This window comes from Mya arenaria, chromosome 1, assembly GCF_026914265.1.
Source record: "Mya arenaria isolate MELC-2E11 chromosome 1, ASM2691426v1".
In the NCBI taxonomy this organism is placed as follows: Eukaryota; Metazoa; Mollusca; class Bivalvia; order Myida; family Myidae; genus Mya; species Mya arenaria.
The window spans coordinates 1686091-1701952 of NC_069122.1; the positions used below are offsets into that span (position 1 = coordinate 1686091).

Genomic DNA, 15862 nt, shown 5'->3' on the forward strand with positions numbered 1-15862 from the left:
ATGTGTTGGTGTGGGTAATTACGCAGAAGCAGTGTGAATGTTGTATTGTAATGTGTTGGTGTGGGTAATTACGCAGTAGCTTTGTGAATGTTGTATTGTAATGTGTTGGTTTGGGTAATTACGCAGAAGCAGTGTGAATGTTGTATTGTAATGTGTTGGTGTGGGTAATTACGCAGTAGCTTTGTGAATGTTGTATTGTAATGTGTTGGTTTGGGTAATTACGCAGTAGCATTGTGAATATTGTATGGTAATGTGTTGGTTTTAGGTAGTCAACTTAAGAAAAATTCTGCATGCTATCAAAACTATATTACATGTTTCCGCTCCAATAAAAGTCAGGTTGTGCACCATTCTTCTTATACATATTGCAGATATACTAGAAGAATGGTAAAATAGCGATAAGCCCAGTATCTTTAATTAGGACATTGATTCTGCTCAAAATGTATGTGAAAAACTACAGAAACAAGCTCAGTAGCCAAAAGTTTAAACAAAATCCCCGTTCAATGGCACAGTGTAAACGCAAAGGACCAAGAAAAAAAAGTCACCCACAAGAAACTTGGAACAACAGCACAAAACTCCACCAACAGCACAGTGCATACAAACTTAATATAAAAAACTAGATATGGTAGCACGGATTGTTAGGTACCGCCTTGGCACGGTCAGTAAAATGTAAATGTACGGGGAAGTGTAGTTTGCGGAGGTAATTGAGGATTTTGCATTGGACATTGTTAGTGTTACCTTTCAATCAAACTAAGCCCATAATTGTTATGTATATATATGTTTCCAACGGATATTTCTTTAAAGTAATTTGCCGAAATAAGGATTACAAAATTAATTCTAATAATAAAGACAATGAAATTTCTTACTAAATTGTGGATGTATGCATGTGATTCCGAAATATACTTTTGGAGTGTATTGCAGAAGGTACCATTTCACAATAAATAAAAATGTATTAGACAAGATCATTGAATATAGGGTTAAGTAAAACCAAATCACATAATGCTGAAAATGTCATATGAGTAATGGTCGGTTTTGTTTCTTTATGCCTCTCTGTTGGTGGAAATAACTTGAAACACTGGTCTAACATGACTTCAGCGTCATTGGATTGGTTTTAGTATTCGTTTCCGTGTGTTTTGGACATTTACCGGTGACACATGCCAACTGCAGAGAGGTCAGAAATGCCAATGGCTCTGACAACGCTACATTTTAGGGCAAATAATATGGAACCACTTAAACAATTAATAAGAGGTTGTCAATTGCAAAGCTTTATGTAAACTCTTCCTGTCAAAACCAGCGCTATATCATTATTTTCATGAAGCAAATGAGAACATACCTTTTGAATATCTGTTTCAATTAAGATTGTAACAAATGCCATAAAATAAAATACCAGAGCATGACTATCATAATGGGGTTTGGCTTGTACAAGGACCTTCCATTATATTACATAGCTCCACTAGAGCCCCGGTAGGATGACTTGATACGGTGTATAAGGTCCTGTTAATTTAAGAAGTTTAGGCCACAACAAATTGATAATTTGTTCGTCGGATTTGCCGCACCTAAAATTCGTAAAAACGAAAAAAAAAATAACAAAAAAAATTCTTTTTTGCGCCCGCACATATTATTTGGCCGCTCGAATTATTTTTGTTTACTTCAAAATTACATCTATTTTCTGTTTTTCTATTACTTAATTTAAACCTGCAACGTCGACTTCGCCTTGTTTTTTTGAAGATATTTCCTTGCTTTACATTCTTCGCGAGCAGACTTTCTTCGTGTCAGGACAAAATCTGGTCCGGGTAACCGCAAAACAGCTGATATTTGTTGATAGTCTTGTTTGTCGGGAATATTTTGCTGTACCCACCGTTTATATTCATTTCCAGTATTATTTTTTTGTTTACTTTCAGTTTTCATAATGTAGAAGACACGTATTAAGTGAAAATCAGTGTCATAGTCAATGTATTATAGTCTTCAGTAAACAACAGCAGGTTCACAGCGTCGAAAGCAAAAATTAATTATGTGTGTTTTTAGTAATATATTGTTCTGTTCTCAAAATGTTGTGCTAATAACCAAGTCAGATTTTGAGTGCAAAACTTATATTCAAATACAGGCCGGACACACGACTAACAACCATTGCACATATTTTCGTGAGTTTATTTTTTTTTAATTCTAAAATGCATTTCTCAGTATTCATATACTCATAAACAGATAACAAATTAGTACTTGTAAATGTTTTAGAAAAAATCTGTTTTTACAAATATAGTATTATAATAACATCAGTAAAACCAGAAAATTAAATGTTTTATTAGTAATTTTTTTTCTCAATTCTTGTTCTTATCGCACCTACTTTCTTTGATTGATTAATGATAAAGTGGCCTGTTATTAAAGTGGCCTATTTCTAACGGACATTGATACTATGGAGGCTATCATGTTATTCGTTTTCAAGGCACAGGGGCCGTGATTACGAACAGTCTCAAGACTGAGTCTGAAAGTTGGACTCAGTCTCAGCACCTGAGTCCAAGTCCAGACTCAGCTGAGCTTGTCGAATATTACATGATTTCAAACAGTCTCTGACTCAGTCTCAACGTTGAGCCATTGTTTACTTTTTCAAGCGTTATCGTTCTTGAACTTCGCTCAGAATTTCTAGACGCATATTACCGATGTAGTCAAAATCAGATACCTGTACAATGCAAGCGCCTGAGTGACTGTCGGCTGTGTTTGATGTAAAATGTCGCGAGAAAAACAAAGGACGACCTGGGATGAAAAAGAGCGACTGTGTGCCGTGCGGCTAGTGATTGAACAGTACGACGTGTTATACGGAGGATTTGCCGACGGAATCACATTCAAAGAAAAGTCGGCCGCCTGGAATAAGGTGGCCGATGACTTGAATGCGTAAGTTAGATAAGCTGGTTAAACGTTACCTTAAATGATTAAGCTTTCAGTGGCTATTTTCATCTTAAATTTAACGCAATGAGTGTATAAATATCAATACAAAGTCTGCATTAAAGAACTTCTTTTATGAGCAATAGGATTTTAACAGCATACAGCAATGTACCTGCTGCTTTAAGGTGGTTTGAAATACCTCATTTGTCTCATTTGAATATGTTTCTCTTCTAGGAAAGTATTTTCTTGCAGAAATTCTGACTGCTTGTATTTATATAGAATCTATGTTGGAAGTGGAATTAATTTATTTATATTATTTTAATTACTTGTAAAATATTTCCTGTTCATTATAAAAAAAATGATTAATCTGAAGGGTGGCCATTTCAATTGCAGATCAAGCAATGTAAAGCGGACACCTGCAGAGGTTAAGAAATTGTTCCAGAATGTGAAAAGTAGAGGTATAATTTAATGAATGTTTTGATACTTATCACTGGTATATTATACAGATTTTCATCATTAATAATACATTATTATCTTATCAAAACACTTCATATGTGCAAAGTCTTAGAGTAAAATCTTTGAATTATATCATGGTGGAAATTCAGTAAAGCTTTACATTCAATTATTTATGTATTTAAACATCAGTATAAAGAATCCATTATTCTTTTAGCCAAGAAAAAGTATAACGAAAACATGGCCACTGGTGGCGGTCCAGTTGGCAAGATTACACTGGCAGAGGAAATTGTCCTTGAATTTCTGAAGGACAAGCCCCAACTCATAGGGATCCCAGGCGGGATAGAATCTGGAGGTACCCCTTTGAAGAATTGCTGAATGTGTCAGTTAATTAAATTATATGTTTCAGCCATTTTTTTATCCTGTTAAAATAATGGTAATGTGCAACTGCTTCAATCATAGATGTTACCTTTTAACATAATAATTCCCATAATGGAAGTAAAATGATATAATGGAAACAATGTAAAAAAACATATAACATGGCACAATCTAGTTTACACTGTATTGCATGATGTTTTGTAGCTATAAGAACCATTAATAGGGAAACAAATCTTATTTTCAGTGATAGAGCCTGTGGAAGATGCTGCCAGTGTTGCAGATTTGGTTGTGCAACAAGCACCAAGTAAGAGTCTTATAATATACTTTTATGAGGCCTTTTATATTAAAGTTCAGTTTGTCTTGATAAATGATAGTCATGATTTTTTTGAGGGCACCTTTCTTATAATCAATGTTAAAGAATAAGGAGTGCTATACTACTCGTCCCAGCGTCGGGGTCTGGTTAAAGTTTTAAGGTAAATTTTGGGATTTAGGGATTTTCCCTTATAAGTCTAATATCCTTCCTTCAATTGACTTAATATTATTAATAGAAAAAGGTTTGGTATTGAATAACCTAAGAAAGGGTCTACATATTGTGACCAAACTTGGTATATAGGAAGAGTTTATAGAGACCTTTCCTGATATTGTGTTTTGGGTTTGTCGAGTCTTATGACAGCTCTTGTTAGGTACCTTCTTCTCTCATCTTCAATTTCTACATGTAGAATGATATCAATTGAAGTGATGTTTAGTTTTTGTACACAGTACATGTTTTTTTTTTTTTATAGTATGTTACCATTTCCTCCAGTTGAGATGTAGTATAGCATCCTAAAGGGGGTTAGAATGTTTTCTAAAGAAAGAAAGTGGTCAAAATTGTCAATGTCTTCACAAGTGGTACTGCTCGGTACTCTATGTTCTGTCCAATTACTTTTCATAATCTAATATGAGAGTAAGTTTTACACATTTTCTTATACATCACTGTAACTTTGCATGAACATTTCAGTGACAGAGAGTAAGCACATCAGCACCCATCAAGAAACAGTGTCAGTTCATGCCATTGAACATCCAAGTGTGTCCCATGAACACCCAGCTGAACCCAGAGTGATGCAGACAAGACAAATACAAAGAAACGTAAACCATTTGTATAACTCATTGTTTTGATATGTTTCTATGAGTACATTTTCAACGGTATATTCATATTTAACACAAAATCAGGAACATAGGATATATATATGTATATCAGTCAAATCATAAATATTAAACACTTACACGAAAGGATGAATGGCATAATATGGATGCAGATGAAATTTGGTTAAAAAAGAAAACATATTAATTTCAGTTGTTAACTGCATTTTGCATTTGAAAGATATATTTTTTTTTCAACATTGGTGGTCTTAATGCCTTATTTCATTTTCAAATCATCAACAGCAATATATGCATGTTTTTAGAGTAAATTTGCTTTCATTATAATCCATGCTAAGGAATATTTGCATTTTTGTTGTGTACATTATAAATGTATAAACTTAAAAACAAAAATATACAATTTCTTCATAGGTCGTAGGAAGTGCATGGATAGGTTTGAGCTCACCGAGGAGCTTCATGACCATGAAGTTTGCAGAGCAAGAAAGGAGATTGAACTTTTAGATTTAAAAATAGCTCAACAACGTGAACTTTTCCAATTGAAAAAATCTGTTCTGGAGAATGCCATGCGAAATGCTAACATGGATTTCAACATTACTTTTCCAGGATTAGGAAATGAAAGTTACAATTTTTCATAAGATCTCTTTTTGAATGCAGTATAAATTGTTAAAGCTGCACTCTCACACATTTACCATTTTTACAACTTTTTCATGTTTTGTCTTTAATTATATCATAGATTTCAATATTTCTGTTCGAAAATTAATATTTCATGGCTTAAATGCATAAAATATCAATTTTTGCACTTGATTATAAAAATATGCGAACTAATTTTTGTCATGAATCTCATATAACTGGTTCCCTTGGATTTTCACAAAAATTGGCTCGTTCCAAGATAAAAAATAAAAACAACTTGTTCAAACTGTGACAGTGCAGCTTTAAAGATCCACTCTTACTCCTAGACAATATTTACCACACTCCATGATATTGTTTTAATATTCCAAAAAGGATGAATAGATGTCTAAAATAATTTATTTAATGAAAGATACTGAGTTTAATTTGAAAGAAATGAACATTTAATAAGTTAATTTATTACTAAGACTTAAGTAGACCATAGTAAATATTTTAGCATTCACCAATCATTTACCGTAATATCAATTTGAGCTACTCATTTGTTCTTCAACATATACAACATGTGTTATTGAGATGGAAATTATCCTTTATTATTAAGTATGTAGAAGTATTTTCTCTGATGATGTATCTAAAATCATTTTGATGGAAAGTATTTACAATCAAAAAATCTTATTTGTGTAATAGGAATAAGTCTACATTAAATTGTAATACATTTATTGTTTCAACTTGAATGTCTAGGTTATTTTAGTCATTGGTATTATATGGGGTATTACTGTTGATATATCATATCTTACACTAATTTCATGAAGTTTTACTTTGTTCAATACAACTCAAAAACAACTGATGAAAAATTGTGTAAATTTGACCGAGTGGACTCATGCAACAGTTTCAGAAAGAATTACACTCATGCATTATGATGAACAAATTGTGCAAAATAACTGTTACAGTAAAAGTGAGCAGAGCAAAGTTTGCTAAAATCAATATTGTGTTAAGCAAACCATTACAAAAACAAAGATGAGAAATAATGCTGGTCAATATATTTTACAAATCAATAACAGAACTGTGATATGACATAACAGTATACATTCTTTACTCAATACACACCATGAAACTGAATGTTACTGTTTAAATGAAGTTGAAAATATCCCTTATTGCTTATAAACTATTGCAAAAGAGCATAAAAAATCAAAAACAATCTGTAACAATTCAGATAACATAATTGTATAATATTGTTTTTCATTTCATTTCATTATGGAACCTCACTTTACTGTTATATCTGATTGTTAATGTTGTGTTATTATCAGTCTTCCATTTGGTAAAGTTACATAGTTATTATGAATTGTTTGTTAAACTGACATTTATTTATGTGTTAATGAATAAGAAATACAATCGGTGATAGATGTTCAAAGTGATATCCACAACTTACACTTTTGCCATTAAATGTATAGCACATGTTTTATGTAGTTTCTCCTATTGTTTAACATGTTAAACATGGACTTACAGCTACATAAAGTATAAAAGTTTTTGTTTTTTTTCAATTCATCTATAAATAAATATAGCCAGTTAATGTCTTAAAGGAACCTGTTGTCTTCAATGCATATCCCTGTTAAGTAGCCTTGCATATTACATTCAATAATTGGTATTATCAAAGATATTAAAGCTGCACTCTCACGGATTGAACGTTTTGAAAACTATTATTTTTTATCTTGGAACGAGCCAATTTTTGAAAATCCATGGAAACAATTTATGTAAGAATGCTGACAAAAATTAGATCGCAGAATCTTATATTTAAGTTTATAAAAATTAGATGTTTTCTGCTTATTTCTTAAATAGTTAGTAACTGTTTAACTGAAATATGAAAATATACACGTACAACAATGACAAATGATTGACAGGGTGATTGTTCAAACAGCAAAGTGCCTTTGGGTGATATAATCCCTTTGGGTCCGCCCATTAACATCAACACCTTGGTTGTCCACTTGTGGCATGTCATCATCCTCGTATGTGCGTCCATACACATCTCCATGCTCAAAAACAAAGTTGTGCAACATTGCACATGAGGCAACATAAACAGCCGCTCTGTCTGGTGTCGTTCTTATTCCGTATTTCAGTACTGCGAAGCGCCTCTTCAGCATTCCAAATGTTTGTTCTATGAGCACTCTGGTGCGGCACAAAGCTGTGTTGAATCTGAAAATATCAGAAATACTTGGCTGCACAAGATTTACTTTTAATATCATTTCCCTGGATTGTGATCAATGATAAATGTCGTGAAATTTGCCAGCAACATTCACCAGTTTTATGACGTAAGCAGTTCATAATGCAGGACGTCAGCTGTCCATATTATAGGACGTCAACATTCCATATGATACTTCTGGGCAGGTCCGACTGACCAAAAAACTTGAAATGGACCACTGATGTCATTTATTTTTTATTAAAATGCATTGCTAAATAAACATTATGTGAACAAAAAAGAGACAGATGTATGAGATCATAATTATACAGGTAAAATATCATCTGATATTCACTGATGTGATAGAAAACAATTATCAATGAATATACTTGATTTTTTATCAATACCTTTCCTCCGACAGATTTCTAGGATTCGCATAGGGTGTCATGAGGTATTTTCGACATGGGTACCCACTGTCCCCAAGCAGCAGTCCATCAATTTGTCCTGCGAAGAGAAACATTCATATCACTTATCTGTAATACTTTTAAAAACCGACTTATTTTATATTCATATTTTGATGTTTTCACTTTGGTTCGTACATAAAAAAAAAATTAAGAAAATTTCATTCAATATTTCATACAGTTCAGGACTGAAGTTGGTAATATCAGTAAACACACACACAATATCATAAATTTGTGAACCAATCGCAGAATCAGCAAATGTTATTAGCAAACAGGGTTACTGTATGTTTGGAAGTATTCATGTTATCACATCATAAACCTGCAGCTTCATCTAAGTCAAATGCACTTACCAGTCTCCAACTTCTGGCACAAGATCCCCTCCGAGAACATTCGACTGTCATGCACAGATCCCGGCCATTTAGCAATAACATCAGTTATCCTGTAATTTGCATCACATACCATCTGAAAGATAACAAGTACAAGTTAGTGACCATATTTTCACCATTATTAGATCCTAGATGAAGAATGCAAATATGATTGTTTTGTTTCTTGACCAACAGTTTTTAATGTTAAAACAAGCTTCAACATAGGAACAAGTATTGGTTTCAGAAAAAGATTTCCAAAATGAATCGAAAACATATAAAATTAAGATTTTCATACCTGTACATTAAGGGAATGATAGCCCTTTCTATTCACATAATCTGCCTCGTTGTCTGGTGGTGCCTGTATCTTGACATGAGTGCCATCAACTGCTCCAACTACATTTGGGAAACCTTGTATGGAAAAATACAAATTTTATCAAATACTGAATAGAAATATGAGTTATTTCAAAAGTAAAAAACTTACCACACTTTACACACAAATCCTGTAATCCATTTATGGCACCTTCAGTACTATAAATTAGCTGGGTTGAAATGTTGAATTATCAGTAATTGACGAAAAACAACATAATTTTATTACATTGTTTCAAATCAAAAACTAATTAATATTAATCTGTACAGTAGCATAAACTTCTCATAATGGTACATTTATCCACCAGGCACAATCTTTAAAAACACACTCCAAGTTATGTTCCAGTCAATTGTAACCACGGCCCCCCTCCCCTGGTCTGGGGAATAGCTGGGACGTTGACTTTCGGTCCCGCCAACCAGGCTAAAATCTCCGCCCTACGGGGATGAACAGATGGTAAATCCCCGCCAAATGCCCCTGCATCCAAGGGACCCTAGGTAAGGCCCATTCCCCGCTATATTTGAAGCGAAGACAAAACCACTGCATTCACCCGACACTGCGGGGCCACATGATAGGTAAAAACACGGTCCATTTACACAACCCCGTTGGAAATTTAACGTATCTGTTTAACAGTCCTACAAGGATAACAGATACGGCATGAATTGCCTTGCCGACAGCCGACCTGGACACGCCATGAGCCTGTGCAATTACGATGTGATGCGCTCCGGTTGCAAAAAACTGAAGGCAGCACAATACCGTCAGGAGAGGGGGGAGCGGGTTGCTCCTCATCGTCGCTGTACCGATCGTTGGCTCCACGATTCCAACTAATATCATGCTTGAGTCCGGAAAAAATCTATATCTTTTCCGGACACTCTCTACATCTAAAATCTCTAAAGGGTTGTTTCTGTCGGTAAATACACGCGGTCGACGAGGCAACCTAAATCTACGATACCGGTAATATCTGTCAAGTTGTCTGTCCGCCATGACAGTTGAGATTTACTTCACGTGAGACAGCTACGTAGTAGACTCACGTTTTCAGACTCAGTCTCAATGATTTGAGTCAGAGTCTGAGTCTGAGTCTCTTTGTAAACACCGTTAAAAAATAGAGTCTGTAATAAGTGAGTGTGAGTCCAGACTCAGACTTGAGACCGTTCGTAATCACGGCCCCAGACCTATAAATCATAGGCTTGTGGTCAAGGCGAGGTCTCAAAACGGAAACATCTTTAATCCACCACCTGCACCTGCACAATGACTTTTTTAAGTCAAATACTGGACGTCTGGACGGGACGAAATTAAACTGAACAATGACCAGATCGGAGTAACACCTAAGCAACTATGGGTGACTGCGCATAAAAGTAGTTCCCGTAATTATAACATTTTAGGCTAAAATGTGGTAAATTTAGACCTGATCAAATATTTAGAACTGCTCAAATGATGAATTACCCTTACTTGTCTAAAATGATCCTTTTTTATAGTAAGTTAGTACGGAATGAATACAATAGTTGTTCTATTTGGTCATTGAATAATTGCACGTTAATGTGAGGAATGCTGTCTTTACAAAAATATCCACGTTTAAATTGCTGATGCAATGAAAGTCAATAGTCAAGCACTGGATTTTATTGCCATTTGTTAAATATTGAGACAAATTTTCATGTGATACAATCAAAAACTTTTTAATTATAACTAAGAATCTTTTTTTTTGCAATTAAAAAGCATTTCTTGACATAATTGTATGATAAATTTGGTAAGAAATGTACATATTTTTTATTATTTTTAATTTCACCCTAAGCTCGCCTTTTATTTGCCTCAAATTTAAAAACAAATACCTTTCATTTTTTATCAGTGAGAAAAAAACGATGGTTGGAATTCCATAGGATGCAACGTGCAAATCGGTGTCGTACAACCCCACATAGGTCATACTTTTCACGCAAATACAACCAAAAGGATGCAAGTTCGACTCCGGCAACAATCTACTTTTGGTAGAGTAGTTTTTATCTATTTTAGAACACACAACATAAAATCTTTTTTTTTTAATCCTTATTCTTAATATTTATTAGAACAACAATTGCATACGCCATTTCATGTTTTGTTTTTGCATAACTTTATATATTTATTTTTATTCAAGCCATGAACACATCAACAACTACAATTCAATATAGGAAGATTGATCCAATACCGCCAATTGTGCCAGGTTGTCCATTCCTGAACGGATGCTATGAAAATGACGTCACGATGAAATCAACGCCAATAATTAATTTTTGTGTGTTCAATTGGTAAAATAAATTTCGATAGTGCCCAGAAATTCAACAAACTATCTTTCATGTAAGAACGCAAGTGTCTGTACAGAATATCTATGTTTCTCTAATATAAATTTCCAATAAGCTATTGTAGGTTTTCATTAGTAGAATTGAACTCTTCTGTAGATTATTGTTTTATTTTGCACTGAAATGTTATTTTTGCCATTGGCATTCGATACTTGATGTCAGTAAAAGATGCCGTGCCTGGGAGTATTATTCGATTAAAGGAAACAAGTTAATAAATTAACTTTGGAGTCAAAATTACATAGCACATTATGGTACTTTTGAGCCCCTATTATTTCTGTAATACTCTTTTACAGAAAGTAATTTCCTTAACGAAAGGAAATTACCAGCAATAACAGTTCGGTAAAGATTATTCAAAACGTTTAGGGTGTCATTACAATGCAATTATTTTATCATATATTAGAACACGCTTTTTGTCAGTGTAAGAGCTTAAATCCAATCGACCTTGACGTATTTGAGTTCGTCCTTCCCTTTATTTTCCCTCACTAGTAAGTATAACCACCGAGAGGATACTTTTCTTCAAATAGTGGACAAACGAATGTTTTGAAAAAGTATTTCAACAAAATGAATTCCAATCCGTTTTGTCAATTATAGCATCTACTATTTGAATGTTCAAGTGAAATAAATGTTTGATTTTGTTTGACCTGGTCAGCTTGCTCAATTAATGTGGGTTTGTTGAAGTTATCATTTACTAAGGCCAGCTGTGTTTAATAGTTGTCTATGTGTATATGTATCGTACCATTGAGGGGTTGGCACCTTTTGTACCCCCTAATGAAAGGACCATATCGTAGAATTAAGGAACTTGTACTCTGTGTGACCCTTACCCACAATTTAGGGGCTGGTACTCTTTATACCCACCTTATCGTACCATTGAGGGACAGGCACATTTGGACCCCCTTATCAACTATAGAATCGTACGACCGCTTTAACGAAATTATTTGTTTACCTTTAAATATAACTATGTTTAAGTGTTCATGATAAACAGATCAGAACAATATTGTAGTCTGCCTTTGTTGTATTTACAGTTATTTATCTCTCGTTTGGTGTATGTTTGACCTTAACATCTGACTTTAAATGCATTCGTTGTCTTTTGCTTGGTTACTTGGTTTGTCCTTTATTATTTACAGTAAAAATATGAATAGACAGAAATGAGTTATATTCAACTATAAATGAGGTTTAATCGTACAAAACGACAGCAAACACATTTTGGTGATTTAACCTTTTTATCTGTTTGCGTTAATGTAAGCTTTTTTATCTTGCTTCTCATATTAGTTTGTACTTAACAAACCTTGTCAAAGCATCACTTTAAAATAATGATTTATCGTGTTGACAATCAACCAAAAGAGAAGTTCTAAGGATCGCTTTGGTTTGTCATGAAGTCTGGATTAATGAAAATAAAACAGAGTATGAAATTACATGTCAGATTAAGAAGATTCGTTACAACAATAAAGTTTTTGCAGCAATTCTGCCAAGGTTCAGCATTTTAGCGGGCGTATTTTCCCTTGAATGTGTTTCACCCCGCAAAGAGATTCTAAGCATTTCATGTTAAATATGGCTTAGGGTATGTATATGCACTGTTATATTGATTGTCACACTGTTACAACTACTGTTTGTTCGAAAACTTCTTTAAATATTTTGGAAACGAACTAGTTTGTTCTGTTTATTAGTTAAATGTCAGGTCACTCCGTCCGTCTGTTGTATACTCTAAACACTCATAGCGTGATGTATTCAATGAATCATTTCTTGAATGTCAATCACCAATCAGTTGGCCAAAAATGTAAATTTCAGCCTTATAATACAATGCATTAACTGAAAAACCTGTTCAAAGCGTCTAGCAAAATTGCCATTCGGAAGAATGTTAATGAATTAAATCATGAAAGTGGTTCATCATTAAGCGAGCCTTGTAATCAGTCAATCCAAATTGTGTAGGCATTGCTTTAATTTTCTATTTTGTTAGTAAATTATTTCCATATATAGTAATTATTGGTTTGAATAGCGGCCTAATCTTTTCAATCTCAAAATTGGTGAATAGCGTGTTTCACCATTGTGCCTCTCTACCATATGTAAACCTAAAATTGTTATTTAACAGAGGCTGTGATTAGGTTTAAATATTCAATTTTGCTAATATTCATAAATGGGAAAATATGTGTAAGGTTGAGTTCACATACACTCATAGAAACCTCATGCATTGAGATTAAGATGTATTTTCGAATGTCACTTAGTCTGTAATAACATGCACAATTCTTGATGTAATCATAATTTATTTAGCAGGTTTACACATCTATGACATATATTATTTATTTACGATATAGCCTGGTAAAATACAAGATCAGCTAGTTAGTGGCAACATACGGCATACTTTGCACAGAGCTTTCTTCTAGGGAAAGTTAATACATCTTGTATTATCCTTCAATATGACTGTATGATCGTTACCATTGGTTTAATGTCTTTTAAGAACACAAATCGTGATGCTTGATGAACAATTCGCCTTTCATGTCGCCTTAATCTATAATCTTCTGTATCGCTTACTGTCTGGGACTTCACAAGCCTCCACAATTTCCTGCCATAATGAATCTTTTCTTCGAACACACGGTTCAGTAATTGGCAATTTTGTGTGGAGATGGCTGATTCTGATTAATAATCAACAGAGACAACAGCATCGAATTGCTTTCGATATCTTAGACCTCGCTTGTATTACTACAGGGGTCCAAACAAAGACGAGATATATAATAAATTATTTCCTGTCAGGTTGACAAATACTTCGCCAGAGACTTAATCCGTTATTTCGTTCTTCAAGGTGACACTGTCTCTTGAGAAACAACAATAGTGTATTATTAGGCTCGCTCCACAGAGCGAGCCTTTTTTAGTGATTGGTTTATGAGATTTCACTGGAGACGGAAATGAATGATTTTAGCCTTCCGAGTGTAAGTGTATGCACAGAAAAGTGTTGTTGAAAACTTAGAATTAGAGAATGATATTATTTTGACTACTGTTGGAGTGATTTATATTTATCTTTTTTTTTCTTTTACCTAATTGGCAAAAAGTGTAACGAAATAATTTAATTTCGAGGCGTATAAACAAGGGCCCTGAGGTCAATAACTCCTTTCAATTCTTGAGCATGCGCAAAGTAATTATACGCATGCGGTGCGAGGTGATACAGGTATCCAGTGGATTTCGTGAAATCACTCAAAACGTGAAAACTATTCATTACTCATTTAATCTTAATTAATAAATTATTTTTGTTATATTCATTTTGGAAAGTGCCCCACGAAGGGTATGTGTTTCAAATTTTATTGAAATCTGTCAAAATTAGAAGAAGTAAGAGCAATTTTTCGATTTTTCGATAGGAAATCGAGGTGAAATCCAGAATTCGAGAAGTAAAATCCACTCATTATTTATAACTTTACTTTTTGTAAACAATTTGGAAAGTGCCTCATAAAGGGTTTATGTTTCAAATTTTATTGAAATTGTTAAAACAATAAAAAGTTAGAGCAATGTTTCATAAATAGATCGAAAATCGAGGTGAAATCCAGATTTCGAGAAGTGAAATCCACTCATAAAATTAACTAATTTATTTTCATTAATATTTTTTATTTTGTTTATATATATATTGGAAAGTGTCTCATAAAGGGTTTATATTTCAAATTTATCGAAATTGGCCAAAATATGAAGAAGTAAGAGCTATTTCCACAGGTGCAAATCACTTCTTACGGCTATATATTGACATTGCAACTTTTGCAAACCTTAGTATTTGAACTTTTTGTTTTTAAATACTTCCCACAGGTGCAAATCAATTCTTACGGCTATTGACATTGCAGCTTTTGCAAACCGTAGTATTTGAACTTTCGCTTTTTGTTTACAAATACTTCCCACAGGTACAAATTACCAAAGTATACTCTGCACAAGTGCAAGTCCCTCATAATGGCTATAATAAATAGATCATATATTACTCGTGACCTTAAAAAAACATTTTAACTCGTACCGTCGCCCTCTCGTGAAATAAAATACAATAATTTACATTCATCAATACAAATTTTAATGTTAAAGCATTTTTTTTGCTTTTATTATAAGAGTTAATACACGAATTCTTTTATGTACAGGGCTTGAAATCATTGGCCAAATTACACTGATCGCCATTTACAGAATGAATATTTGAAGGGTCAAAAGTGGATACAAAACAAATATGAAATAACATTAGACTAAAAATAATTTTCCAATTTAGATATTTTTTTCATAATACATTTATAAATCACAGCGACTGCCAGAGATCATTCTGATTCACTCGACTGACGAGTCGTTTCCAAAATAGAGTGAAGCCATCGCTTGGTACAATTGGAGGTGTTTGTTGGGTATTCCACGTTTTTGGTGTTATTAATTGTGTGATTTTTTGTAAAAGTTCGTATCAACAGTTTGAAAATATATTGAATAGATAATATTACATCGATTTATTTTTCAAGTTTATTCCAGCTTTAACGTTATCGAGAATGTAACAAAACAGGGCTAATACTTTTATATTATGTCTGACATAATATTATTGAGATGATCTTGTTAATACCTTTTTACACTGTAGGTTTACATTTGATTATGCATGTTGCTGAATCTACTGAATGCATATAATTGATTATGTGTATATGTGTCTTAAAATCAACACATTCCTCTGTTGTTTTTTCAGGTTTATGATGGCTTCCCAGAATGTAACAGGCCATATAGTT

At 33.5% G+C, this 15862-nt stretch overlaps 2 protein-coding genes across 2 annotated transcripts; one reads left to right on the plus strand and one right to left on the minus strand.

The window, feature by feature from the left end:
- Positions 1-2719: 2719 nt before the first annotated feature.
- Positions 2720-5343, plus strand: LOC128235034 (uncharacterized). The gene is made up of 6 exons (XM_052949729.1): positions 2720-2883; positions 3268-3332; positions 3545-3682; positions 3950-4009; positions 4703-4830; positions 5254-5343. The coding sequence occupies exons 1-6, from the start codon at positions 2720-2722 to the stop codon at positions 5341-5343; spliced, it is 645 nt and encodes a 214-aa protein (XP_052805689.1).
- Positions 5344-7183: 1840 nt separating this feature from the next.
- Positions 7184-9663, minus strand: LOC128235039 (putative nuclease HARBI1). The gene is made up of 5 exons (XM_052949742.1): positions 9469-9663; positions 8761-8886; positions 8451-8562; positions 8047-8143; positions 7184-7656 (listed from the first exon to the last, which is right to left on the minus strand). The coding sequence occupies exons 1-5, from the start codon at positions 9661-9663 to the stop codon at positions 7374-7376; spliced, it is 813 nt and encodes a 270-aa protein (XP_052805702.1). The 3' UTR covers positions 7184-7373.
- Positions 9664-15862: the final 6199 nt, after the last annotated feature.